Below are 14001 nucleotides of genomic sequence, written 5' to 3'. Positions count from 1 at the left end.
CTCCCTGTGGGCTCAGACTACTTGTTCGGAAGGGGCCCGGTGTGGGCTAACTCCCCAGCTGGCCACTAGCTCCTTCAGGAGCCTCTGCTGGCTTCAAGTCTCTAGGTGGCGCCAGAGATCTCTCCTAGAGCCCTTGGGGAGCTGATTTTCCACCCCATGGGACAGGGAGCAGAGCGGGGATGGTAGGGTACACCTCAATGGCTTTGGGGTGCTGTGTCTGCCTTGTACCCCACCGTCGTGGGGAACCCACGCCCCTAATTTCGTGCCCTGGGTCTCAGTTCCAAAGCCCTCAGTTCCAGGACGCGGGCTGTAGCCCAGATCAGTGGCGCGGGAATGGCGCCTTTTGAATCCCGCTCCCCTGCCTGGGCGCCTTGTTCCTGCTCACTCAGGGAGGGCCTCCGCCGTCTCCCCGCAAGCCTAGGTCGCAGGCGCGGGGACCTGGGCAGCTGCGATCCGAGCGCCGCTTTCCACGGAAGCTTACCGGGCGGCCGGGGCTGTGTGCTGGTGCTGGTCTCCTCCTGGGGGGCGGGGCTCTCTTTAATGGTGCCTGGAGCTCACCTCCGCGGCGGATCCTGCAGGGTTCTCCACAGCTCCCGTTCACGGGGTGTGGTGGCTGCAATAGTTCCTTTCCACTCACAGACCCGCTTGCTGCGTCCTTTGTTCTTGTTGGCTGTTTTGGTTTGTTGTTTTCCTCCTCTCTGCCGGTGGGAGAGTGCCGCCTCTGTGGGCGGGGGAGGGGAGCAGGGTTCTCCCAGAGGTCTTTGAGTCTATTTTTTGTCCCAGTGCCATGCTGCTTTAAGTATTAGAGTTTTAGTGTATGGCCTGGAGTCTGGAAGTGTGCTGCCTCCACCATGCTTCCTCATTTTTGCCAGGATTTTTGGTTGTTGAATATGCATTTCTGTAATGTTTGTTTTATGTCCTTGGAGAATGCCTTTGAAGTCCTTATTGGGGTTGCATTGAATCTGTAAACTGCTTTGGGTGAGATAGGCATTTCTTAATGTTGATTCTTCCAAGCCCAGAGCAGGGAATATCTTTCCATTTCTTTTTCTTTTCTATTTCTTTTAACAATGCCTTACCCTTTTCTTGTATTTTCACATCCTTAGTTGTGTCTTCTCCATGGTAATTAGTCTTCATGGTTGTAAGTGGGATTGCTTTCTTCACTTCTCTTCTAGTTCAATTTTTGGGTATAAGAAGGCAATTGATTTTTGTGTGTTGATTTTGTAATCTAGCTACACTGAAGTGGCTTATTGATTTCTTTTGTTTTTATAGTGGAATCTTAAGTGTTCTTAGTGTGTATTATACGTCCACAACTAATTTAATTGTGCTTAAATGTTTAAAGCCATACAACCTAGAGACAGTTAATGTTTTATTAATTTAAAAAATTCAATTTTGTTATAAAAATTGACAAAATGAATAGTCTTACTATAGTCTTAGTATAAATTTATAAGTCTTAGTATGAAGTCTTAGTATAAATTTATAATAGTCTGATTCAGCTTCTTCATTCAATACATGTTTTGAATTCTCATTGTATCCCATAACCTATTCAAATTATATTCCATAACTTTTATTGACCAGCAAGCTATGACAGTATCAAGAATTAAGTATTAAGAAAGTATAAAGAAAGTTATTTATCAGTTGATAAATAAAAATGCCAATGATTTAAAAGAATAGTAGCAAGTTGTCAACCTAGAAGTTTATATATCGAGCTGTTGCCATCTTTTTAACTATTCCTGGATGCCTCCAATCTGACATTGTGCACACATGGGACTCACCTGGGCTGAAAGGCAAGATCAGCCTGATTAGCACCCTCAGAGCATGAATGTCTGAGAATGAGTTAAATTTCTGATATCTAATTGGAATTACATTTTATCATGAAATATTTTGGTGTGAAAAATTCAAACATTGGACGTCACAGATGGGAAAGCAGGAGTTGATGCAGTCAGCAGACAAGAGCTGAGGCTAGACAGCAGCCACACACGGTTATTTCACTTCCCAATTTTAAATATTCAAATTCTATTTTTTTTTAGATTTATTTATTTATACAAGCAGTGAGTACAGTCAGAAGCACGGGAGGATGAGAAAATTCACCAGAGCCAGAGTGGAGAACAGAACAGGCATACTGACGAAGTACACTGCTGAGGGGAGCAGCGGTCAGCAGGAGAAGTCTTCGTGCCTTGTGGGACCCTCATCGGCGGCCGGGGATTGAACAGGTGCTGCAGAGACTGTGGGCAGCTTCATAGCCCAGCGCTCAACCGCTGCGCCACAGTGGAGGCCCTGTGTGTTGATTTTTTAAGCTTTCAACTACACTGAAGTGGCTTATTATTTAAATTTGCTTTTTCCAGTGGAATCTTTTTTTCTTAGCGTATATTACATTGTCCACAACAGTTTGAATTGTGCTTTATGTTTAAATTCATACAACCTAGAGACAGTTAATGTTTTATTATTTTAAAATTTTAATTATGTTACACAAAACTGACAAATTGTAGGCAATGAATAGTCTCAGTATATGTTTATAATAGTCTGATTCAGCTTCTTCATTCAATATGTGCATTGAATTCTCATTATATTCCATAACCTTCTTCTTTTGATAGCCCATAACTTTTATTGACCTGTAAACTATGACAGTAACTATAATTAATATTAAGAATGTTATCTATCATCAGAAAAAATAAAAATGCCAATGATTTAAAGGAATAGTAGCAAGTTGTCAACCTAGAAGTTTATATATCGAGTTTTTGCCATCATTTAACTGTTCCTAGCTACCTCCAATATGACATTGTGCACACATGGGACTCACTTGGGCTGAAGGCAAGATCAGCCTGATTAGCACCCTCAGAGCGTGAATATCTGAGAATGAGTTAAATGTCTGATATTCACTTGGAACTGCATATTATCATGAAATGTTTTGGTGTGAAAAATTCAAACATTGTACGTCACAGATGGGCAAACAGGGGTTGATGCAGTCAGCAGAGAAGAGCTGAGGCCACACAGCAACCATACACTTGGGCATTTCACTTCCCAATTTTAAATCTTCAAATTCTTTGTATTTGTATCTACACTAAATGATAGTGTTACTTATGATACATAAATCTGATGAGTTTTCTCGTTTGAACTACTCCACATGGAAACACAAACACTCTGAGATACCATAATAATGTGGCCATAAGGACATTGTCCTCAAAATCCCAGAAATTCTAGGAAATTAAATATATGGGGATAAACACACGAGGAAAGTGTGGTGTGATGTGAGTGCCCTTCCTTAACTACCTCTGGAAATATTAGAATATTGCTTAGTCCACCAGCTAGCATTTTTTTTTACCATTATAGCTTCCAAAGTTCCTTTATTGTTTCTTGAAAAACCCTACTCACTGTATTTTAGTAAATTTTTAGTAATTATACTGCACATGAAATTAACAGCTTTCACAGCCACTGTCATATTTCTGGTGTCCACTGTGTGCTGTGTTTATGGTAAAAGCCGTTGACATCCACACCATAGCCTCCAGGAGGGTCTCTACCCCATCATGTGTGGGTCCTTGTCCACAGAAGGTTGTGACCACTGTTTCCAAATTGGGCCCTCAGGCCTTATTTATGTGATGAAGGCCTCACTCACCAAGTACAGGGGCCTCTGACCCACCAATAGCCCCTGATCCCTCACGTGACCACGAGAGTCAGTAACATGAAAGAGGAAGTGCCTTAGAGACTGGAGATGCTGCCCCAGTGAGAGAACTTCTGCCGATGACTGAGATGAAACCCAACCATCGCCCCTCGGCCGAGAGCATGGAAATGGAAAACAGCAGATATATGCGGAAGTTAGGTGACCTTCATTGTACAGAGAATATCAAAGTGCAAATAAGTGTTAAAAAGAGGAACAATCAATGCTAATTGAGTGAATGAGCAGAAGAATATATGAAGTGATCTTAAATATATTTTAAAAATGAGCATATATATTTAAATTGTACAATATAATTATATGAAATTATAGGACTATAAAGGGGACAATAATGTGAAAATTTAAAATAAATGTCTCATAATGGAGTTATGAATTAATTTTCTCTATCACATTTTGGTGAGTCTCCCCTTCATCAGTCTCCCCATGGCCGACTTCATGGCTTGGTTCCTCAAACTGTATATGACGGGATTAAAGGTGGGGGGTACCATCGTGTAGAACATAGAAATGACCAGGTCAGACATGGATGGGGTCCCTGAGGTTGGCTTCAGATAATCAAAGAATGCAGTGGAGAGAAACAGCACCACAACAAGCAGGTGCGGAAGGCAGGTGGAGTAGACTTTGGCCTTCCCTTCTGTGGATGGGATCTTCCTGACGGCAGAGAAGATGTGGACATAGGAAATGACGATGAATATGAAATAGCAGAAATCCAACACCACACCGATGGCAATAGGGACAAGTTCATTCATTAAATTTCTCGAGCAGGAAATAGCCAATAACTGGGGGATGTCACAGAAGAACTGGTGGACAACGTTGGACCCACAGTAGGACAAGGAGAAGGTTCCAGCTGTGTGCATCACAGCATAGAGACTCCCACCCAGCCAGGATGCAGCTGTCAGCTGCACACACCTGTCCCTGCTCATGATGACCTCATAGTGCAGGGGGTGGCAGATGGCAGCATAGCGGTCAAGGCTCATCACCGTGAGCAGGTGAAGCTCTGTAGCTCCTGAAACCATCACCATGAAGACCTGGACAACACAGCCCGGGAAGGAGATGGAGCTGCTGTGCCTAAGAGAGTTGGCAATGGACTTGGGGACCGTGGCTGAGATGAGGCAGAGGTCCAAGAAGGACAGACTCCTCAGGAAGAAGTACATGGGGGTGTGGAGGTGCCGGTCCAGAGTGGTGATGAGGACAATGAGCACATTCCCCAGCAGGGCACACAGGTAGACCAGGGAGAAGAGCAGCGGGTGCAAGAAGCCCATGGTCCCCTGGGTGGGGAACCCCAGGAGGATAAACTCTGTCACGGCTGTGAGATTTGTCACCCCTGGAGCCATCATCTGTGTAAAAACATCGACCTGAATAAAACATGACACCTACACGTACAGTCACAGGCGTGTCCCAGCAGTCACTCTGAGGTTGTGGAGTGAAGCAGCTCCATGTCTCTTGCTCTCTGTTGAACTTTTTGCGATCAGCTACAGAAACATGCCTTTATCACACTGGATCTGGGGTTGGGAAGGAGGGACATTTCGGTGATCATAGGATTCTGCTCTGGTTGATCTCATAGCCTGACTCACTGCCCCTCCCCACCTCCCCAGCCCTGCTCTCCTGCCTCCTGCCCAGGCCCCAGTGTCTCACCCAGCACACCTCTCAGAGGTTTTCCAGGGCACAGCCCCAGAGGACAATTGACCACGCCATGCCCTCCCCACCCTGGAGAGCCTGTCCCTGCTCCTCCAGCACAGCCCTTTCTGAGGAGGCCCCACAGTGACAGGTGTGCAGGGAGATGGGGTGTGCGGGCCCCTGTTTTCCTGCTCCCTGGGACCCAACACTGTCCTGGAACTGAATGATCTGGGCTTGGCGTCCCTGTGTGGCATGTCCTGACGCCTCCTCTGTCAGATTCCTGCCCCTGAGGCCTCACTGCTGCCTCCTGGCACATCCCCTCGTCTCCTCATATCCCTGCCGCTGTCTCCCCACATTTGAGGACCCAGAGACCACGTTTCCTGTAGAGTCTCCTCCTCTGTCACACCCACATGTCCCTCCTACAGGATGGGCTCGACCACCCCGGGTCCCTTCTGGCCCCTCCATCCCCATCAGACTCATGCACGTCTGTGCAGGGAGGAGGCCCCTTCGGAGCTGAGCTGGACGGTCTGTGCGTGTGGTTGTCCCTGCCTGTCCCAGAGACCCGGGTCCCCCAGGTAAGGGTTTGTTCCTTCCCCCAGGCCCATGCGTGAGTGGGGACATCTGGACACGGGGCAGCCCTGCCCTCTTTCCTCCCCCCAATCTCATCATCTCTCCCCTCTGTGGGGTGACGGAGGGGCAGGCCCTGGGGAGGCAGGACTTTTAAGAGGAATGTGGGGAATAAAATTGTGGCTATACATCAGTGTACATACAATGCCAAGTAATTTATTAAAAACTAAAAGATAAATGAAAATACCAGATGGTCATACATGTGGACATCTTAGGAGTGATTTAAAATACTATTTGTAATGATTAAATAATTTTTGATACATCTCTCTCCAGGTATTGTTAAAATATTGTGTTTTTTTAATTTTAATATCACTAACAATCATTGAGTGATCAGAAGGGGAAAAAATCCCAATTCCATGTCCAAAAGTAGCAGACGTCCGTGCCACCCTCCCATTAGTGTTAGAGCCATGAAGTGGTGATCATGTTGCTTTAAAAAGTTTTTGAATTTCCACTTGTCTCTTATATCCGTTGCAATATTTCAGAACAAAATGGCTTAACATTATGATTTTTAACTATAAATATTTTTATTTGATTTTGAGTTTTTTAATTCGAATTTAATTGCATCAATTGTTTTGTTTTTATTTGACACTTATACACACTGACACTTTGAGCTGAGTGCCCAGATCATAGTTATGAAGTCATATGCATCATATATTAAAATCTACTAATACGATGATGCTATTAAAATTCATAATATTTGGATTTTTCAATTAAAAAATGTTATATTATGTCATTGACTCTTAACCCCAGGATGATACGGCAGTGCATCGTTGAGGAAGTTGTGCAACTCTAGAAGCAATAGTTTTCATTATTTATGAAATGACTCTTGGATGATGTGCTTTCTCTAATCTACAATGAACCTTGAAATCTAAAAACTTGCAAGTCTGAATGATTTCTATTCTGAAAACTGTTTACAAACAGAATACCTGCAGTCTGAGGGGGGCGTTTCCAGCTGCCGTGACGAGTCTCTGTCCTGAGGTTGTCCCCATGGCAGGACAGAGGGTGTCCCGGCCTCTCACTCCATGGTCGGGGCTCGTGGGGAGCCTCTGAGCACTCACAGGATGTTCTACCCCAGCCTGTGCCGCCTCATGGACAGAACAGGGCCTCAGGGCTGGGCTATTTGAGCTCTGGAGCTGGTGTCCGCGTGTTGGACACTGTAGAGATTACAGCCCTCAGGGACCTTCCTCCAGAGGGAAAGTGTGTGTTTACTTGACTGTATTAATTGGGTCGTCCTGTAGCACATTCAGTGAGCAATTAGTGCACTGAGTGTGTCAGAGGCAATTTTGTTAGTTTTTACCCCTGTGAGGACAGGTCAATTTTTACTCCTTGCCAGTCTCCATCACCCTCTACTGACCGCCCACAGGGGAAATGGGTGTGGCCCAGCAGACTTCATGCTCTTGCTCTGATATAATCCTGGTTTTTGCTTTTGTTTCCTTAAAAGCCTTAAAATCTGTCCGTCCTTAAAAGCCACATGAGCCACGTCCAAAGGGAGCTCGAATGTTACCGTCACCCACTGCGCGCTTTTGCAGGACGGTGATGGAGCAGGGGTGGAGGCAGGTGGCAATGGGTGGGAGTTTGTGAGGTGGACAGATAAGGAAAAACTGAACAGATGTGAAATTTAATGGGTGGAACCTGGATCTTTTGAAATGTGTGTCTTCGTGTCACTTAAATATTATTTACAAGATTTGTTCCACTCTCAATACCTGTAACTCTGCATTTCAGCTTGCATAGTTATTATTGTTAAGTATTTTGCCTTTACCTTAATAAATGAGGTAGATTTGGGCTTCTGTGCATGGCGGCTTTGCTGGGGTCTTGGTCTCATGATTAGAGTGGCTTTTCATGTTGGAAAGTTCTTTGAAAAGACCTTTTTTATGGATTTAAATAGTGTAATATGGTTAGACGCAGGCTCATAAAAATTGAAGACATATTTATGTGACTACATTAGCTAGATTCAAGGTGCCTGCGTGTGCATGTGTGCGTGGGTGTGCATGTGTACATGTGTGTGCACACGCGGGTGTGTGGGTGTGCACACGTGCATGGTCTTTGCACTTTCCTTGTTGGGAGGTTGGAGCGCGGATGATAAGTGACCTCTGTGGTTCCGCCAAATCCCATGGTGTGTATGGTGTTATCCGCTGAACATCCCAGCGTCTGTTAACACGCATTTGCGATGTGTTCTCATGGGCTCGAAGTAGTTCTGCTTATATTTCAACATGACACAGATGTTACGGTAGCATTTATGACAAACTAAGATTAACCTCATTTTCCATCAACGGCTGAAGATAATTTCAATACCCTTTCAAAACACACAGTAAAGGAAATGCATTAGTAAAGTCAAAATTTTATTAATTTCTAAAGAACAGAAGACCTGTGCACTGTGGGTTGTGCAGGACCTGGAGCGGCCTGGCCTGGGGAGTGGGGCCACATCCCATTCAGTCCATGCTCCCAGCTCCGGGGGTCGTTCGTCTTTGGTCAAGTGTTTCTGTAGATCTTATGTCTGTTTTCCATTGAGTTTTTTTTTTTATTGTTGTTGTTGTTGTTGACTTTTTGTTTGCGTGTTTATATTTCTTGGTTATTAAGCCCTGGTGGAATTGTGGTTTGCAAATAGCTCCGCCCATTCAGTAAGTTGACTTTTTCTTTTGGATGTTGGTGGTAGAGGAATACTTGCTCTGATCTAATCCTGGGTTTTTGCTTTTGTTAACTTTGCTGGTGGCTTTGAATATACACAGACATCTCTGAAGCTGAAGTCAAAGTGTCTATGTTTCTTCCCTGTATTTTATTGTTTTATATCTTATATTAAAATAATAAGTGTATTTATTAACTTTTGTATATAGTGCAAGAAAATGGTCTCGTTTCATTCTTTTGCATGTGGTTGTCCAGACGCCTCCGCACCATTTATTGAAGAGACACCCCCATTAGTCATTGCTGCAAGAGTTGTGTGTATATATGTGTGGGGCCTTGTTCCATTGATCCATGGGTGTTTCCTCCCAACAACGTGCTCTTTTGATTACTATCACTTTGTAGTATGGTTTGAATCAGGAACATAAAACCTCCATTTTGCTTTTATTGCTCAATTGCTTTGCTAGTCAAGATCTTTTGTGCTTCCTACAAATGTTAGGGGTTTCTTTGTTCTAATTCTGTGAAGCATGCCAGTGGGATTTTGATAGGCATTATATGAATTTGTACATTGCTTTATGGATAATGACCATTTTAAAAATGTTAATTTTTCTGATCCATGAGAAAATTATGTTTTCCTATTTCTTTGTCCTTTCTAACTTATTTCATTGCTATAATAGATCTTAGTGTGTGGGTGTTTAACCCACTGATTAAACTTATCCTAGGTATTTTATTCTTGTTAATGTCATTGTAATGGGCTTGTCTTTATTTCTCTTTCAGGTAGTTTTTGTCTGTGTACAGAAACACAACTGAAATTTGTATAGTGATTTTGTAGTGTGCAACTTTGCACTATTTATTATTTTCAGTTTGTTGCTTGAGTCATCAGGGCGTGCACATCTGCCTCCATGCCACCTGCACAAAGGAGCTACTTCACTCCAGTCTGGATACCCTTTATGTCTCATACCTGCCTCACCCCTCTGGTGGGACATGCAGCAACTGGTTGAACAGCACTGGTGAGAGAGGCCACTCAGTCTCCCTCCTGACCATAGAGGAAGAGCTTTCAGGTTTTTTTTTTTTGGCTCCCTACTGTGATGTTAGGTATGGATCGTCATTTATGATTTATTTGTTATTAGTAATTGTTTCTTATACCCATTTCATTTAGAAGATTTTTTTCTGATCGAGTGGATGATGTGTCTTGCCAATTGTTCTTTCTGAATCTATTCAATTAATTTTATGATATTCCCTTCATTTATATTACATTGATTTGACCAGAACCTATACAAAGCTTAACTCCAAATGGATCACTGGCCGTATGTGAAACACCATAGCATAAACACAGCACTTGACACAGCCTGAAGTCTAAGTAACCTTGAGTGTGGTGATTCTTTGTAGATACATTTCCAGGCAGCTTCACAGCCCAGCGCTCAACTGCTGTGCCACCAGGGGAGGCCCCTGTAGATACATTTCCAAAGACATGAAGCATGAAAAGGAAAAATGATACACTGGAGTTGAGGAAAATTTTTTTTTTTTTTGGTTTTCATTCCTCAGGAAAATTTAGTGGATTTTCATCCATTAGGTGATCAAATATTTGCTATCTTTTTTTTTAATAATAAATTTTATTTTTATATTCCCCATACAATTACAACCCCCCATTCTGATCAAAATCCCTCCCCTCCCGCCCCCCACCCCCCAAAAAGTGTCTCAGTTTCATAGTTTTTTGTTGATTCTGATTTTCACTTTCTTTTAGTTATTCATTTTCCTGGTCCCTTATTTAAGCCCTCTAGATTCCTGTTATGAGTGAGACCATCCGTTATTTTTCTTTTTCTTTTTGGCTTATTTCGCTGAGCATGATCCCTTCCAGCTCCATCCATGTTGCTGCAAATTGCATGTGTTTATCTTTTTTGAATGCTGAGTAATATTCCATGGTGTATATGTACCACATCTTCTTGATCCAGTCATCTATTTTTGGGCATTTGGGTTGTTTCCAAAGCTTAGCTATTGTAAACAGTGCTGCTATAAACATAGGGGTGCAGGTGCTCTTTGGAATTGATGTTTCTGTGTCTTTTGGGTAAATACCTAGGAGTGGAATTGCTGGATCATATGGTAGCTCTATGTTTAGTAGGTCCAGAAATCTCCACACAGCTCTCCATAGTGGTTGGACCAGTTTGCACTCCCACCAACAGTGCGGAAGAGTTCCTTTTTCTCCACTCCCTCGCCAACATTTGTTGTTGCTAGTTTTTTTTTTAATCTGTGCCATTCTCACTGGTGTAAGATGGTATCTCATAGTAGTTTTGATTTGCATTTCCCTGATTACCAGAGATGTTGAACATTTTTTCATATGTCTGTTGGCCATTTGCATTTCCTCTTCAGAGAAGTTTCTTTTTAGCTCTTCTGCCCATTTTTTGACTGGATTATTTTCTTTGTTGTTGCTGAGTCTCATCAGCTCTTTGCAGATTTTTGTGATCAGTCCTTTATCATTAGTGTTGTGTGCAAAAATGTTCTCCCAATTGGTGGGGTTTCTCTTTGTTTTTTTTATTGTCTCTTTTGCTGTGCAGAAGCTCTTTAATTTGATGTTGTCCCAGCTGTTTATCTTTGCCTTCACTATCACTGCTTTGGGTGATGTGTCTGTAAGATGTTTTTGATGTGCAAATCACGTTGTGTTTCGCCTATATTTCCTTCTATGTATTTTATGGTTTCAGGTCTTATGTCTAGTTCTTTAATCCATTTTGAGTTGATTTTTGTGTATGGTGTGAGGTAGTGGTCAAGCTTCATTCTTTTGCATGTAGCGACCCAGTTTTCCCTGCACCATTTATTGAACAAACTTTCTTTGCTCCAATGCATAGTCTTTGCTCCTTTGTGAAAGATTAGTTGACCATAAATCTGTGGGTTTATTTCTGGATTTTCTATTTGATTCCATTGGTCTGTATGTCTGTACTTGTTCCAATACCATGCGGTTTTGATGATGATGGCTTTGTAGTATAGTTTGAAGTCTGGGAGTGTGATGCCTCCATTCCCTTTTTTTTTTTTTTTTCAGTTGAGCTTTGGCTATTCGGGGTTTATTTTGATTCCGTATGAATTTCATCAATAATTGTTCTATTTCTTTGAAGAATGACATTAAAATTTTGATTGGAATAGCATTGAATCTGTATATTGCTTTTGGTAGGATGGCCATTTTAATAATGTTTATTCTTCCAATCCATGAGCAGGGGATGTCTTTCCATATCTTTGTGTCTTCTTCTATTTATTTTAACAGTGTTTTATAGATTTCTTTGTATAGGTCCTTTACCTCTTTTGTTAGATTTATTCCCAAATATTTGATTTTTTTGTTTCAATAATAAAAGGGATTTTTTTTTATTTCTTCTTCTTCAGATTTATTGTTTGTGTATAGGAAGGCTACTGACTTTTGCGTGTTGATTTTGTATCCTGCCACTTTGCTGAAACAAGTTCAACAATCTAGAGGAGATGGACAAATTCCTACAACTCTACAATCATCCAAAGCTAGATAAAGAAGAAATAGAACACCTAAACAGACCAATTACAAGCAGTGAAATTGAAATGGTAATCAAAAACCTCCCCCAAATCAAAAGCCCAGGACCTGATGGATTGACAAATGAATTCTACCAAACATTCAGAGACGAATTAGTGCTTATCTTTCACAAACTCTTCCAAAAAATTGAGAAGGAAGGGTCAATACCAAACACGTTCTATGAAGCCAACCTTACACTAATACCAAAACCGAACAAGGACAACACAAAAATGGATAACTACAGGCCAATCTCCCTAATGAACACTGATGCAAAAATCCTCATTAAAATTTTAGCTATCAGGATCCAACAATGTATCCATAAGATAATTTACCACGACCAATTAGGATTCATTCCAGGGACACAAGGATGGTTTAACATCCGAAAATCAATCAATGTTATCCAACACATCAACAAAATGAAGTATAAAAACCATATGATAATATCAATAAATACTGAGAAAGCTTTTGACACAGTGCAACACCCATTCATGATAAAAGCCCTTGAAATTCTTGGGATACAGGGAACATACCTCAACATCATAAAGGCCATCTATGACAAGCCAACAGCCAGTATCATTCTCAATGGTGAAAAGCTGAAAGCAATTCCATTAAGATCTGGAACAAGACAAGGATGTCCACTCTCACCACTGCTTTTCAATATAATACTGGAAGTCCTAGGCAGAACAATAAGACAAGAGAAAGACATCCAAGGAATCCAAATAGGAAAAGAAGAAGTCAAACTATCACTATTTGCAAATGATATGATAATATACGTAGAGAACCCCAAACACTCCACAGAAAAACTAATTCAACTCATCAATCAGTTCAGCAAAGTGGCAGGATACAAAATCAACACGCAAATGTCTGGAGTTGAGGAAAATTAAAAACTTACCTGGGGAGGAAAATACCAAGAGAGGAGAAAAAAAGCCACTCTCTGTGAGAAAATACCTACCAAAGATGCACTTGACAAAATACTTTTATACAAACTAAGCGAATTCTTGTAGGGCTCAACAAGAACAGAGACAGTTCCGGGCCTCCCCTGGTGGCGCAGCGGGTAAGTGCTGGGCTGTCAGGCTGCCCACAGCCTCTGCAGTGATGGTTTGATTCCCGGCCGCCAGCGAAGGTCTCACAAAAAACAGACAAAAAATAAAGAACAGAGAGGGTTCCACCAGAGGGGTCGGCAAGCTCACTAGACACTCCGCAGAGCAGGCATCGGCCAAGCAGGCTGCTGAACGTCGTTTCCCTAGTCCATCACCAAGAACAGCAGAGGGCATTTGAGATGCCCCCACACACCTGCCCAGAAACTTAACACCACACAGTAATGATGGAAGGAATATCAGGGCCTCTCACATGTCCCCTGTGGGAAGAAGCCGACTGGACACTCACACAAAGCTTCACAAGTGTTTACGGTAACTTTATTCTTCTTGCCAAAATTTGGAAGGAAGCCAGTCACACCCCAGAATGGATAAATGGTGGCCAGGCACACAGACGATGGCTGTCACTCAGTGAGAGTGGAGGGAGCTCCCTGCCTAAGAAGGAAGTGAAGGAAGCTGAGCTGGACTCTGCGAAGTAGAAGAAGTCAAACTGAAAAGTTGGACCTGTCCAACTCCATGTTGTTCTGGAAAGACCTGAATGATGGAGACAGGGAAAAGGTCAGTGGTCTGCAGGGCAAGAGGGTGACAGCAGCAGGGTGCAGATGGTCGGGGGCCTGGTGAGGCGCACTGGGTGCTGTGATGATGATGAGTGTCTGTCATGATGCATTGGCCCAAACTGACAGAATGCAAAACACTGAGGGGAAAGCTCGAGAGTGAGCCATGGGCTGGACTCCATTATGAGGCACAAAAGTGGACACATCCTTGGTTAAAACTGCATGATTCTGACGAATCATGCTGCTTTGGGAGGGATACGGTGCATTTGTGAGTTGAAGAGAGTATGGAAAACCTGCATCTCC

At 42.7% G+C, this 14001-nt stretch overlaps 1 protein-coding gene across 1 annotated transcript; it reads right to left on the bottom strand.

The window, feature by feature from the left end:
- Positions 1 to 4056: 4056 nt before the first annotated feature.
- Positions 4057 to 5001, bottom strand: LOC311175197 (olfactory receptor 14A16-like; the record flags this gene model as incomplete). Its single annotated transcript, XM_084240110.1, has 1 exon — positions 4057 to 5001. One exon carries the CDS (start codon positions 4999 to 5001, stop codon positions 4057 to 4059), a length of 945 nt encoding a protein of 314 aa, XP_084096236.1.
- Between the last annotated feature and the right edge of the window lie 9000 nt (positions 5002 to 14001).

The sequence above is a fragment of the Talpa europaea genome (genome assembly GCF_964194135.1).
Source record: "Talpa europaea genome assembly, chromosome: 8".
In the NCBI taxonomy this organism is placed as follows: domain Eukaryota; kingdom Metazoa; phylum Chordata; class Mammalia; order Eulipotyphla; family Talpidae; genus Talpa; species Talpa europaea.
The sequence above is the reverse complement of the archived record's forward strand: the minus strand, read 5'-3'. Positions and strand labels throughout refer to the sequence as shown.